The following is a 15264-nucleotide window of genomic DNA, read 5'->3' as shown; positions in this document are numbered from 1 at the left end:
CACTGGCGGCACTACCTGGCTGGAAAACGATTTACCCTGCTTACTGACCAGCGTTCAGTCGCTTTCATGTTCAATAATAAGCAGAGGGGCAAAATCAAAAATGACAAGATTTTGAGGTGGAGAATTGAACTTTCCACCTACAATTACGACATCTTGTACCGGCCCGGGAAACTCAACGAACCCTCAGATGCTCTATCGCGAGGCACATGCGCCAACGCGCAGATCGATAGACTACGGGGCCTCCACAACGACCTCTGCCACCCGGGGGTCACCAGGTTCTTCCACTTCATCAAGGCCCGCAACCTGCCTTACTCCATCGAGGTGGTCAGGACCATGACCAGGAGCTGCCCAGTCTGTGCAGAGTGCAAGCCGCGCTTCTATATGCCTGACAGAGCAAACCTGATCAAGGCCACCCGCCCCTTTGAGCGCCTGAGTGTCGACTTTAAAGGGCCCCTCCCCTCCTCTGACCGTAATGTGTACTTCCTCAACATAGTTGATGAGTACTCCCGTTTCCCTTTCGCCATCCCCTGCCCGGACATGACCACTGCTACGGTCATTAAATGCCTGCACAACCTCTTTGCTTTGTTCGGTTTTCCCAACTATATTCATAGCGACCGGGGCTCGTCCTTCATGAGCGACGAACTCCATCAGTACCTGCTCATGAGAGGTATTGCCTCAAGCCGGACCACCAGCTACAACCCCCGGGGGAACGGACAGGTTGAAAGAGAGAACGCGACGGTCTGGAAGGCGGCCCTCCTAGCCTTAAAATCTAGGGGCCTTCCGACCTCCCGTTGGCAGGATGTCCTACCTGATGCGCTCCACTCCATCCGGTCACTGCTGTGTACTGCCACCAACGCCACCCCCCATGAGCGAATGTTCGTTTTTCCCCGGAGGTCCACATCCGGTACCTCACTACCACACTGGCTGACGTCCCCAGGGCCCGTCCTGCTGAGGAAGCATGTAAGGTCCCACAAAACGGCTCCCCTGGTAGAGAAGGTTCACCTCCTCCATGCCAACCCCCAGTACGCCTACGTGGCATACTCGGACGGGCGGGAGGATACAGTCTCCATTAGAGATCTGGCACCCTCGGGGTCCACTGACCCGTCACCATTGCCCTCCACCATGACCCCCTTCGACACGGCCCAAAATTCAGTAGACCCAATTCTCACCCCTGTCCATTCCACCCCAGTAGACGGCATGCCGCGACCCCAGGACCCGCCGGAGTCCACTCGCCCACCCAACACCAAAGGGGACGATACGCCGGTGCTCGATCCCGTTCAAGACGCGTCGTTGGAAGCTGTACCATCTCAACCGTCGCCACGAAGATCTCGACGGCAAACGAGGCCGCCCGACAGACTCACCTACTCGAACTTTTGATACACTTCACCCCGCCGGACTTAATTTTAAACGAGGGGTGAATGTGGTAAACCACTGTCGTTCAGTGTTCACTATTGTTGTTGTTGTTGTCGTTCACTCTTGTTTCACTGTTATACCTGACTATGCCTCAGCTGACTCCGCCCTTGGCTACCTGGTATAAGGACGGCTGCACGGCAGCTCTCTGCCATTCGGTCGTCCACTAGAGGCATAGTCCTGATCTGTTTGTAGTTGCATTCAGTAGTTAATAAAAGCCTGTTGTTCTGAACTCTACTCAGCCTCTTATTAGAATCGATAGCGCATCAATTTTATTAACTACTGACAAAAATTTTTTTTTTTTTTAAATAACGATGCTGCAGATACTTAAGATCAAGTGCCTGGAACTCGACCCGCAAGAACCGGACTCGCCTGCTAAGTTCTCACACTGGTTGAACTGTTTTGAGTCTTTTCTGGCTGCATCCGGCGAGACCATCGCCAACAAGCTCAGGGTGCTGAATTCGAAAGTAAACCACCGAGCTTTTGCCCTTATCCGGGACGCTACGAGCTACCAGGGGGCTATCGACATTTTAAAGGAACAATATGCACGCCCGGTCAACTATGTTTACGCAAGACATCTCCTGGGGTCCCGCAAACAACAGCCCGGGAACCCACAGAAGCATACATACGGGCGCTGAAGGAACTCGGCCGAGCCTGCGAATGCAAGCAAGTATCAGCCACGGAACATACGGAGGAGCTCATCTGGGATGCCCTCGTTGCGGGCCTCAGGTCCACTCACACAAGGCAGCGACTGCTGGAAAGTAGCGAGCTCGGCCTGAAGGCGGCGATTTCACTCACCCTTTCGTTGGACGTAGCCCATCGGAACATGGAGGCCTACTCCCCGGACCGCGCGGCCGCCTCGTGGATGTCGCCGCCGCCGCCATCTTGGGACGTGGCGCCGCCCCGGGCCCCGGCCCCAACTGCTGCAGCGATGTCCCGCCCGAGCCAGAAATGTTATTTCTGTGGCCAAACCAAACACCCCAGGGCGCGCTGCCCGGCGAAAAACGCTGTCTGCTCTGCCTGCGGTAAGAAGGGACACTACGCCGGCGTCTGCAGAGGTCAGAAGACCCCTACCTTCAGCAGCGCCGCTTGCGATTCGTGGGAGCGGCCATCTTGCCTTCCTCCAGCCTCGTGGGGATCGGGATCGTCATGGGCGCCGCCATTTTGTTCTTCTTCTCCGACACCGCCATTTTGTCCGCCATTTTGCCAACGGGCCCCCGACTCACCCACCGCCTCACCGGGGTTTTACAGCGATGCTCCCGACTCCACAGCGGCCTCCATTACGCTGGATCAATCCAGACCCCATCAGCTAGCCAGGTCCACGATGGACATCCAGGTAAATGGCCGCACCACAACTTGCCTTTTTGATTCCGGGAGCACGGAGAGCTTCATACACCCCGATACGGTACGGCATTATTCCCTCTCGGTCCTGCCAGTGCGCCATCGGATCTCCATGGCCTCAAAATCTCACTCAGCATACGTCGGCGGCTACTGCGTAGTGACCCTTTCGGTGAGGGGCTCCGTTTATAAAAATGTAAAGCTCTTCGTCCTGCCACATCTCTGCGCTGCCGTTCTGCTGGGGTTGGACTTTCATTGTCACTTTAAGAGTGTCACCTTGACATACGGTGGACCTTTTCCCCCACTCACTGTCTGCAACCAGCAGTTTTTAAATTGCCCACCGCGCCCCACCTGTAGTCTCTCCACCCTCAAAATCACACCACCCCCCCCCCCCCCGTTCGCTAACCTCACCCGCGACTGCAAGCCTATTGCCACAAAGAGCAGGCGATACAGCACCAGGGACAGATCCTTTATAAGATCTGAGGTGACGCGGCTCCTGAAAGAGGGGATTATTGAGGATAGTACCAGCCCCTGGCGAGCTCAGGTGGTAGTCGTTAAGACCGGCAACAAGCAGCGCCTGGTCATCAACTACAGCCAGACAATCAACAAGTACACCCAGTTGGACGCATACCCTTTCCCCCGCATAGCCGACATGGTTAATAAGATAGCGCAATATCGCGTTTTCTCGACCATTGACCTCAAGGCAGCATACCACCAAATCCCTATCCGCCCTGAGGACCGCCAGTACACAGCTTTCGAGGCAAACGGCCGTCTTTTTCACTTCCTCAGGGTTCCTTTCGGCGTCACCAACGGTGTCTCCGTCTTCCAGAGGGAGATGGACCGGATGGTCGACGAGAATGCGTTACAGGCCACGTTTCCCTACCTGGACAACGTGACCATCTGCGGCCATGACCTGCAGGACCATGATGCCAACCTTGTTAAGTTCCTTCGCACGGCCCAACTCCTAAACCTCACGTACAACAAGGAAAAGTGCATATTCCGCACAACCCGCCTCGCTATCCTTGGCTGCGTGGTGGAACACGGAGTCATCGGTCCTGACCCTGACCGGATGCGCCCCCTGATGGAACTTCCCCTGCCCCCCACTGTCTCAAAGCCCTCAAAAGGTGCCTGGGCTTCTTTTCCTATTACGCCCAGTGGGTCCCTCATTATGCGGACAAAGCCCGTCCACTTATCAAGTCCACTTCCTTTCCCCTGACGGCGGAGGCCCGCTCAGCCTTTCACCGTATAAAAGATGACATTGCCAAGGCCACCATGCACTCGGTGGACGAGTCCATCCCCTTCCAGGTGGAGAGCGATGTATCCGACTTTGCCCTGGCCGCTACCCTTAACCAGGCGGGAAGACCCGTGGCCTTCTTTTCACGAACCCTCCAGGGCTCCGAACTCAGACACTCCTCTGTGGAAAAGGAGGCCCAGGCCATTGTGGAGGCGGTGCGCCACTGGCGGCACTACCTGGCTGGAAAACGATTTACCCTGCTTACTGACCAGCGTTCAGTCGCTTTCATGTTCAATAATAAGCAGAGGGGCAAAATCAAAAATGACAAGATTTTGAGGTGGAGAATTGAACTTTCCACCTACAATTACGACATCTTGTACCGGCCCGGGAAACTCAACGAACCCTCAGATGCTCTATCGCGAGGCACATGCGCCAACGCGCAGATCGATAGACTACGGGGCCTCCACAACGACCTCTGCCACCCGGGGGTCACCAGGTTCTTCCACTTCATCAAGGCCCGCAACCTGCCTTACTCCATCGAGGTGGTCAGGACCATGACCAGGAGCTGCCCAGTCTGTGCAGAGTGCAAGCCGCGCTTCTATATGCCTGACAGAGCAAACCTGATCAAGGCCACCCGCCCCTTTGAGCGCCTGAGTGTCGACTTTAAAGGGCCCCTCCCCTCCTCTGACCGTAATGTGTACTTCCTCAACATAGTTGATGAGTACTCCCGTTTCCCTTTCGCCATCCCCTGCCCGGACATGACCACTGCTACGGTCATTAAATGCCTGCACAACCTCTTTGCTTTGTTCGGTTTTCCCAACTATATTCATAGCGACCGGGGCTCGTCCTTCATGAGCGACGAACTCCATCAGTACCTGCTCATGAGAGGTATTGCCTCAAGCCGGACCACCAGCTACAACCCCCGGGGGAACGGACAGGTTGAAAGAGAGAACGCGACGGTCTGGAAGGCGGCCCTCCTAGCCTTAAAATCTAGGGGCCTTCCGACCTCCCGTTGGCAGGATGTCCTACCTGATGCGCTCCACTCCATCCGGTCACTGCTGTGTACTGCCACCAACGCCACCCCCCATGAGCGAATGTTCGTTTTTCCCCGGAGGTCCACATCCGGTACCTCACTACCACACTGGCTGACGTCCCCAGGGCCCGTCCTGCTGAGGAAGCATGTAAGGTCCCACAAAACGGCTCCCCTGGTAGAGAAGGTTCACCTCCTCCATGCCAACCCCCAGTACGCCTACGTGGCATACTCGGACGGGCGGGAGGATACAGTCTCCATTAGAGATCTGGCACCCTCGGGGTCCACTGACCCGTCACCATTGCCCTCCACCATGACCCCCTTCGACACGGCCCAAAATTCAGTAGACCCAATTCTCACCCCTGTCCATTCCACCCCAGTAGACGGCATGCCGCGACCCCAGGACCCGCCGGAGTCCACTCGCCCACCCAACACCAAAGGGGACGATACGCCGGTGCTCGATCCCGTTCAAGACGCGTCGTTGGAAGCTGTACCATCTCAACCGTCGCCACGAAGATCTCGACGGCAAACGAGGCCGCCCGACAGACTCACCTACTCGAACTTTTGATACACTTCACCCCGCCGGACTTAATTTTAAACGAGGGGTGAATGTGGTAAACCACTGTCGTTCAGTGTTCACTATTGTTGTTGTTGTTGTCGTTCACTCTTGTTTCACTGTTATACCTGACTATGCCTCAGCTGACTCCGCCCTTGGCTACCTGGTATAAGGACGGCTGCACGGCAGCTCTCTGCCATTCGGTCGTCCACTAGAGGCATAGTCCTGATCTGTTTGTAGTTGCATTCAGTAGTTAATAAAAGCCTGTTGTTCTGAACTCTACTCAGCCTCTTATTAGAATCGATAGCGCATCAATCCCATGGCATTATTTTGAAGAAGAGCAGAGGAGTTATCCCTGGTGTCCTAACCAATATTTATCCCTCAATCAACATCACCAAAACAGATGATCTGGTCATTATCACATTGCTGTTTGTGGGAGCTTGCTGTGCGCAAATTGGCTGCCGCGTTTCCTACATTACAAGTGACTACACTTCAAAAAGTACTTCATTGGCTGTACAGCACTTTGGACGTCTGGTCGTCATGAAAGGCGCTATATAAATGCAAGTCTTTCTTTTATAATTCTATGATACCACATATGATTGGGCATAACTCCACAATCCCGCCCCGATCCGACAGGATCCCACAATCCCACCCCGATCCAACGATTCAGCAATCAAGGCTTAATTGTCCCCATTTACTTCACTCGGTACGGAGTTATTACTGAAGTACTTAAAACCAGGAATATTAAAACAGGAGTGGAGGGCTGTGGCCAGCCAATATCTTGCTGTGGATCAGCTGGCGTGGTCCTCTAGCCCCGCCTCTGGCAGGTACACTCTTCGCTTTACTGCTAATAATGCCTGTTGCACTGACAGGACTGCAAACTGCAGGTCTGGGAAGGTCCGGGGAGCAGAGGTCTTAGTTGCTGTTTCAATCTGGTTTTACCTGGTCAGTGATAACTCAAATTTTTTTTTTTTTTTTTTTTAAATAAAAAAAAAAGGCTGGAGGGGAGGGGGCCGAGAGTGCCAATGGTCCTGTCAGTGCCTCCCGAGACTAGCAGTACAGCCCACATCAAGCACAGGGTGAATCCCAAACCTGCCAGCTCCAATGCCAGTGGCAGTACCACACCCCGCCAACAAACAGGAGAAGCGTGCCTCCCTCACGACACCACAATACAGAAATCGGCTCACTAATTAACACCAGCAATGAAAGCAAAGGCAACCCTCGAGTGGCATGGCCGTCCTAATTTGCACGAGACTACATTGCCAGTGTGTGGACTGTCACAACTCTCGCAAGCACATTCCCACAAAGAAAAACTTCCGCGCTTTAGGAATGGGCTGGAAGAACAGTCAGCCGACACGACTGCAGCCTCTAGGAATGTCAGCCGGAGGTGCCATCAGCTCCCCAAGCACGGTCAAGTGTACTGTCAAACAAGTTGTGTCAATTTTAAAACAGCACCTCGATATTTAAGGCAGCCTAGTGAGTGCAACAAGGAAGGATGCAAAGATTCCTGACGGCTTTATTCTTGCATACAGGCTGGGGGTCGCAGCCTTAAGGACCTGACTGCTTTTAGTGACCAGAGGGCCACCCACAGACAGCCAACAATAGCTCAATAATTCTCGGCAAACGTCATGAATTCCAGGCTGCAGGCCTCTGCCTCCTGCCGGCCCACTTCCACCCATCCCCTCTTTAGCCTCAACCTCTCAGAGAAAAGATGCTCACCGGCAGCAGCCGAGGTACAAACAAGCGATGGCCCATCCCCAGCAGTTCCAGCAGCCGGCAGGCATACTCATTCACCATCTTGTGGCCGTCATCCTGTGCTTCTTGGGCTTTGGAGCGGGGGTTCTGCACAGCCGAGAGGGAAGGGGCGGAACAGGGAAGCCCCTCTTCTGTCAGGAGGAAGCAGGACGGATCCAGCTTGCTGGCTCGGGAGTCGGAGCGAGCGGGAGAAACCGGGGCGGTTAATTCGGCAGCCTTGCCCCTACCACTGAGTTAGCACTGAGCGCAGGCTTGTCAGCATTGTGTCGCCTGGTGGAAAAATGACGGCACGTTTGAGACTGCCTGTGATCCACACCGAGGAGCCGAGGCAGAGCTGCTCCTGCTAATGTAGTCGGTGAGCTCATCGCCCCTGGCTGAAAACGTGACGGCTGCTGTTCTCAGTGCTGATGTGAATGTGTAATGAGGAAGCTAGTGAATGAGCATACAAGCCCATGTCTCACGGGAACATGTCTGGGAAAGGAGAGGGCTATGCTGATGCTGAGACACCTCAGCTACTAGCCAGCTCACTCCTCTGACATGCTGACCCCTCCTCTGCAGACTGGTAGCTGTACTGTGTAGCTTTAGCAGAGATAACAGCAAGAGTCCCATTGTTCAGTGTTCCAGCCTTTATTCTCACTCACTAAGTAAATGTGGCACATTGAGAATCAGGATTAGTTCTAAGTCCCTGCTTTGTAGCTGCTGTTTGAAGTTTATTTGTCACTATAATGTGTATTTTCTTTTTAACCCTAGTGTATGGTGATTATCCCTGTGGGAATAGCCATCCCCCAACATCCAGTAATCCGGTTATCCCTGTGTACTAAGTCTCTGTGCCCAGCAGGGTTTTTCTTACATGTCAGGTTATTTTGCAGTGTCCAGATTGTCGCTTTTCTTCTTTCACTAACATGGCATATTTACTCTGAAGTCTCAAAACCTGAGTGTGGACAGAGAACCCAGGGGTGGGGGGGGAAGAGGATCGGGAGTGCGGACAGAGAACCCGGGGGGGGGGGGGGGGGGGCGGCATCAGGAGTGCGGACAGAGAACCCGGGGGACCGGGAGTGTAAAATACACCCCGAACGCCTATACATGTTTATTTTGAGATTTTACATATTGGAAAGGCTAAGTATCCCAGCATGCTTTCCCAACAGGCTAAGAAGCCCTTGTTGAGATGTAGCAGCTATCAATCTCCCACAATAGCTAGACTGAAAAAGAATATGAACAACAAGATAAGGCAGGGAGGTATGGGAGTGCCCATCTGGTCAGGAAATCTTGTAATACCACAAAGGGAAAGATAGTCCTGCCCCAACTATTGACCCTACCCCTTGAAACATATAAAATTCTGACAGAGTTAGACAGACTGGATGCAGGGAGGATGTTTCCCCTGGCTGGGGGGTCTAGAACGAGGGGTCACAGTCTCAGGATACGGGATAGGACATTTAGGACTGAGATGAGGAGAAATTTCTTCATGCAGAGGGTGGTGAACCTGTGGAATTCTCTACCACAGAAGGCTGTGGAGGCCAAGTCTCTGAATATATTTAAGAAGGAGATAGATAGATTTCTAGACACAAAAGGCATCAAGGGGTATGGGGAAAGAGCGGGAATATGGTATTGAGATAGAGGATCAGCCATGATCATATTGAATGGCGGAGCAGGCTCGAAGGGCTCCTGTTTTTCTACATTTCTATGTTCTATGTTTCTACCCTGTATTAATGGAAAACCTATGGAAGTGTTTAGTGTAGAGTTGTAGGGACATTAGAAGGAGATGCCCTTAAGGAATTTAAGTCCTACCCTAATATAGTGAAGAATGGAGAATGACACGCCGCTGACCTGCCCGGTTGGCAATTGGTGTTTGGGGGGGGGGGGGGGGGGGGGGGGGGGGCGGGGGGAGGAAGGGGTCTTGGATTTGCCTTTGCGATGTGCTCCAAGGGAATAAATCACCACGTGGGTTCACGATGGGAGAAGAGAACACAAGAAATGGGAGGAGTCGGCCATTCGACCATTCAAGCCTGCTCCACCATTCTATAAGATCATGGCTGATCTTCTACCTCATCTCCACTTTCCTGCACTATCCTCATATCCCTTGATTCCCTTGGTATCCAAGCATATTAAGGGTCCAGAATGTACTATCCACCAGCCCATCTATGTCGTCTTGAAGTCAATCACTCTCCTCCTCACTATTCTTCAAGGTTTTGTCTTATCTGCAAATTTTGAAATTGTGCCCTGTGCACCCAAGTCCAAGTAATTAATATACATCAAGAAATGCAGTGGTCCTAGAACCGACCCCTGGGGAACACCACTGTATGCCTTCCTCCAGTCCGAAAAACAACTGTTCACCACTACTCTCTGTTTCCTGTCACTTAGCCAATTCTGTATCCATGCTGCCACTGTCCCTTTTATTCCATGGGCTTCAACTTTGCTGGCAAGCCTATTACGTGGCACTTTGTCGAACGCCTTTTGGAAATCCATGTACACTACATCAACCGTATTACCCTCATCAACCCTCCCTGTTACCTCATCAAAAAACTCGATCAAGTTGGTTAAACACGATTTGCCATTAACAAATCCGTGCTGGCTTTCCTTAATTAATCCACACCTCTCCAAGTGACATGAATTTTTTTCCTGATGACTGTTTCTGAAAGCTTCCCCACTACCGAGGTTAAACTGACTGGCCTGAAGTTGCTGGGTTTATCTTTACACCCTTTTTTGAACAATGGTGTAACATTTGCAATTCTCAAGTCCTCTGGCACCACCCCCGTATCTATGGCCAGTACCTCCGCGATTTCCGCCCTCAATTCCCTTGGCATCCTAGGATGCATCCCATCCGGTCCCGGTGTCTCCACTGCCTCCTCTTTCACTATGTGTATGGCAGCATCCTCTTCCTTGGTGAAGACAGATGCAAAGTACTCGTTTAGTACCTCGTAATATGGGAAAGCGCTCGTATCATCGAATAATCTCCATGGGCTTTGTAACAGCGCAAGTGATTGTATTGTTTTTATTATCTTGGTTTAAGCGTGTGATGTGGCGATTGTCACGGCAAATGTATAACTGTGCATTAGCATCATTGATTATGTAATGAGGGATCAGAAATTGTTCTTCACCCTCAACGTGGGGAGTCTAAGAATATTGGGGATGGGAGTAAAATTGACAACTCTTGCTTGGTTATATTAACCATCCTGCATCCTGCATGGTGAATCATTCTTGAATGCTTTTTCTTAAAGTGGAAGATTATTGGCTTAACACAATCACTAAACTTAGATGACTCAAACCACAGGACAGGTACAAGCTGTCTGTCAGACTCCGGAAAGATAGCGGAACAATGATTCCGAGAGAGCAGCAGAAAAAACTATCGACTTTAGGAACAATGTTAAGACAGGTAAAGGAAAATCAGTGGCTTTGCCAGATAACCACCTGGAGGTTTGTGAAAATAATTCCTTATTTGAAAGGGTGTACTTGACTAGAACATGTCATATCACTGGGTATCACTAGAAATGACATATCACTGGGTAGAATTGTAGAGGTCAAGACGCCGCACTGGAAGGGGTCAGCTGGACGACGCACTCTACCGAGAAGTGGAACAGGATGATAACATTCAACTTCTCTGTAAATTACTGCTTAAATACTGAAATGTATTAACACTCGCTTGTGCTTGAAATAAAGGGCTGTTGTACCCAATTTGGTGTCACCTCCAAATCCCTTACAGGCACCGAACGACCGGGGCGAGAGCCCCGCGCCGAACGACCGGGGCGAGAGCCCCGCGCCGAACGACCGGGGCGAGAGCCCCGCGCCGAACGACCGGGGCGAGAGCCCCGCTCCGAACGACCGGGGCGAGAGCCCCGCGCCGAACGACCGGGGCGAGAGCCCCGCGCCGAACGACCGGGGCGAGAGCCCCGCGCCGAACGACCGGGGCGAGAGCCCCGCGCCGAACGACCGGGGCGAGAGCCCCGCGCCGAACGACCAGGGCGAGAGCCCCGCGCCGAACGACCAGGGCGAGAGCCCCGCGCCGAACGACCAGGGCGAAAGCCCCGCACCGAACCAGGGGATTGGGGGTCTGGATAAAGAAGCTGGGCATCATGAGTCTGAACAGGTGGTGGTTAGGGAAGAGGCAAGTGTATGCAACGAATTCCACCTTATACACCTGTGTATGTGCCCAGATCCTGCCTGTATGATCAAGTCTCATTTAAAGGGAAAGAAACAGATTGAGAGAGCACAAGTTAAAAAGTGAAGTGGGAGGCAAGAAGCAGAAAGTCCCAGGCCCCTAAAATGCAAAAACACCGGTGGGAAGATAAGGTGTGGAATAGATTAGAGAATGCTATGCGTATGTTTTATGAATCATATAGTTTTTAAGGTGTTTGTCGGGTTATCAATGTTACTTATAGCATTACGAGAGTAAATTTACTGGTCCCACATTCCTAGTGGAACGAACATGGGTCGGAGCGCTGGAACTACCACGTTGCAGGCCCATCTCAGACCTGCAGGGACTGCAGGCATCGGTGCATTTACGCAACTACTCAACTCAGGCAGAAGCCACAATGGATCCACTTTGAAAAAAATGAATTCAGCAAAGTGATTGGTGAAAATTCCAGTCTTTGGAAAGGAGCTGATTTTTACACATAATCTACAGCACAGAAACAGACCATTCATAGGAACAGGAGGAGGCCATTCAGCCCCTTGAGCCTGTTCCACCATTCAATTAGATCATGGCTGATCTATATCTTAACTCCATCTACCCGCCTTGGATAATGGTATTGAGGATTACGGAACCAACGAAAATGTATCAATCTCAGTTTACTGACTCCAGCCTCAACAACTTTTTGGGGGAGAGAGTTCCAGATTTCCACCACCCTTTGTGTGAAGAAGTGCTTCCTGACATCACCCTTGAACGGCCTGGCTCTAATTTTAAGGTTATGCCCCCTTGTTCTGGACGCCCCCCACCAGAGGAAATAGTTTCTCTCTATCTACCCTACCAACTCCTTTAATCATCTTAAACATTTCAATTAGATCAGCCCTTAATCTTCTATACTAGGAAATACAAACCTCATCTATGCAAAATGTCCTCATAAATTTAACCCTTTTAGCCCCAGCATCATTCTGGTGAACATTCGGCTCAACTGGTCTATGCCAGTCCTCTTAAATGCAGTGATGTTCTCTGCTTCAAAAACCCTCCCTGTGCATGGAGTTCCACATTCTCACCAATCTGTGCAAAGAAATCCCTCCTAAATTCTTTATTTGATCTGTTTGTTGCTATCTTATATAATACTAGCTGGGGAGCCCCGCGTTGCGAGGGCAATTTTGGGGCGCTTGGTCTCCCTGCCCCTGTGTGTCCCCCCTCTCCTGTCATGTCCTCTCCCTGTCCTATCCCTCCCTCCCCCTCCTCCTCCCCTCCTCCCTCCCGTCTCCCTCCCTCCCTCCCGTTCTCCCTCCCTCCCCTCCCCTCCCGTCTCCCTCCCTCCCCTCCCCTGTCTCCCTCCCTCCCTCCCCTCCCCTGTCCCCCTCGTCCACCCCCACCCCTCCCCTCCCCCGCTCCCCTCTGTCCCTCTCTCCGGCCCCTCCCCCTGCCTAGCGCCCGAGGTCCGGAGCCGAGGTCCCCCGCGTATCGCGCGGCTGATGGACGGCCGCTGTGGGCGGGCGGGCGGCGCATGCGCGGTCAGCGCGAGCCCCCCGCAATTTCCCGAGGCTCGCCCCCCCCCCCCCGCGATTTCCCGAGGCTCTCCCCAACCCCCCCTGCGATTTCCCGAGGCTCTCCCCCCCCCCCCGCAATTTCCCGAGGCTCTCCCCCACCACCCCGCAATTTCCCGAGGCTCTCCCCCCCCCACCCCCGCGATTTCCCGAGGCTCTCCCCCCCGCAATTTCCCGAGGCTCTCCCCCCCCCCCCCGCGATTTCCCGAGGCTCTCCCCCCCCCCCCCCCTATTAAATTGTTATTTAATTCCCTAACACATCATTAAAATATTTACCTAGTTCCCTAACACACAGAAAGTGTGGGGGGAAAAATTGTGAAAAATCAAGATGGCGGCCACTCACCTCGGTCAGAAGGATAAGGCCCGCCCCCACACACGCACCGATTGGTCGACCGGTCAGGTCACCGAAGCGTAGGATTGGTCAATCGTCGAGTCACTCGACACTCAACTGTAGGAAGGATCCCGCCGTCCAATTGTGGACCTCGACGTCACACGGTCGCTAATGAGATGCTAATGAGCGGAACGCTGAACGTTTTTGGGATACCGCGGCGGGATTTTTGTCCGGCCGAAACGTAAATACGCCTATGACTGGTCCGGAATCGCAAGCTTTCTTTTGAGGCGACGCGCGCGTCGGTACGCTCTGTAACTTTCAAACGTATAGAGAACAGACAGACAGACAGACATCGGGACAGACAGAAGAGCCGCTTTATATATATAGATATACACCACCTTGTTCTGGACTTAGCCACAAGTGGAAACAGTTTCTCCACATCCACCCTATCGAACTCCTTCAGAGTCCTGACCCTGCCCTGATTTAGTCAGTCATAACATCACCTACTTTGTTTCTGAAAGTAATATGGGAACATAATACACCAACCAACCAAAGCATGGCAGAATCTCAGGTTGCTGTGGCTAAATTCACAGCTGCTGCAGTGCCAAAAACAGCCCATGGAGTCTGTGCTGGCATTTTCCCCCCAGAATCACCAAGCCTAATCTCACTACTGAACTGTAGCAACAGTGCCCCGTAAATGGCTGAAGGGTGCATACAAGGCTCGTGTGGGGAAGTGCCCTAAAATGGAGTTTTAGTTTAAAAAATGGCCACACAAAATGGGGTTCAATTGTTGAACCAAATGCTGGGAAAAGGCCTTCAGCAAACACAAGTTCTCAGCTTGGAGTTTCCTCGATAATTTGGCCATAAAAACTTCTAAGATAAAGGCCATAAACTAATTAAATCCATAAAACCGCTAGGTTAATTGCATCAGGAAGATCTGTGTTTGGAGAATGGACATCCCTTACTAGTTTGAGAAGCCATTATCCCCAATTGAAACCACTTAGGTAACACCTAATGGAACATCAAGATGTCACCTCTCTCCATTTATGTGAAAAAAAACTCAAGAAGATCAGTAGGGACGTGGTCGCTTGGGGAAAAGCCATGCTCCAGTGATCCAATGACAGCCACAGAGCTTCACATTTATCAGGTTTGATTAGCAGAAGATGAGGAGAGGGCACGATCTTCTGCCACCAGTGTCATCCTTTGGTTAAGTGAATGTAGGGAGAGCTCCCCTGAAAATCAAGATGCAAAAATAGAGGGCTCGGCACGTCTCAGGCTGGTCAGCGTTAGACAATCGGTGGTCAGTGGTAGACAGTCTGTAGTAATCTTTTTCTGGAGAGAACAAGCCGTGTCCCTCTGCCTTTGCAGAAGTAGCAGTCGCTCTGTTAGTTCGCTTAGGTTCTCTTTCTTCTGTAAGAATCGTTCCTTAGCAGATGCAGAAAGGAGCCTTTACAGGTACAGCATTAATATCCCACTCTTGTGCTCACTCCCAATAACTTTTAATATTCAACCTAACCAATCCCACTCTCCTAATCACTCCTCACTCCCTTTACTAACCCACCTAGTACAATCTCACTCTCCTAATCACTCCGCACTCCCTTTACTAACCCACCTAGTCCAATCCCACTCTCCTAATCACTCCGCACTCCCTTTACTAACCCACCTAGTCCAATCTCACTCTCCTAATCACTCCGCACTCCCTTTACTACCCCACCTAACCAATCCCACTCTCCTAATCACTCCTTACTCCCTTTACTAACCCACCTAGTCCAATCCCACTCTCCTAATCACTCCTCACTCCCTTTACTAACCCGCCTAGTCCAATCCCACTCTCCTAATCACTCCTCACTCCCTTTACTAACCCACCTAGTCCAATCCCACTCTCCTAATCACTCCTCACTCCCTTTACTAACCCACCTAGTCCAATCCCACTCTCC

At 52.1% G+C, this 15264-nt stretch overlaps 1 protein-coding gene across 2 annotated transcripts in view; it reads right to left on the bottom strand.

Moving 5' to 3' along the window:
* The window catches only part of LOC147120682 (rab GTPase-activating protein 1-like), a 335058-nt gene that overhangs the window by 117502 nt on the left and 202292 nt on the right, over positions 1–15264 (bottom strand). The window contains exon 1 of one of the 2 annotated variants that reach the window (XM_085986864.1): positions 7288–7444. The exons of the other annotated variant lie outside the window; for it this stretch is intronic. Within the exon in view, the coding sequence (XP_085842990.1) occupies positions 7288–7365 (78 nt within the window). The 5' untranslated portion in view covers positions 7366–7444. Of the gene's footprint in view, positions 1–7287; positions 7445–15264 lie in introns of those variants that run through there. 2 annotated transcript variants of the gene reach the window in all.

Source organism: Somniosus microcephalus, chromosome 4 (assembly GCF_052327205.1).
Source record: "Somniosus microcephalus isolate GS21.2 chromosome 4, FLI_Smic_1.0, whole genome shotgun sequence".
Classification (NCBI taxonomy): Eukaryota; Metazoa; Chordata; class Chondrichthyes; order Squaliformes; family Somniosidae; genus Somniosus; species Somniosus microcephalus.
This window is presented reverse-complemented; position numbering and strand designations above follow the sequence as displayed.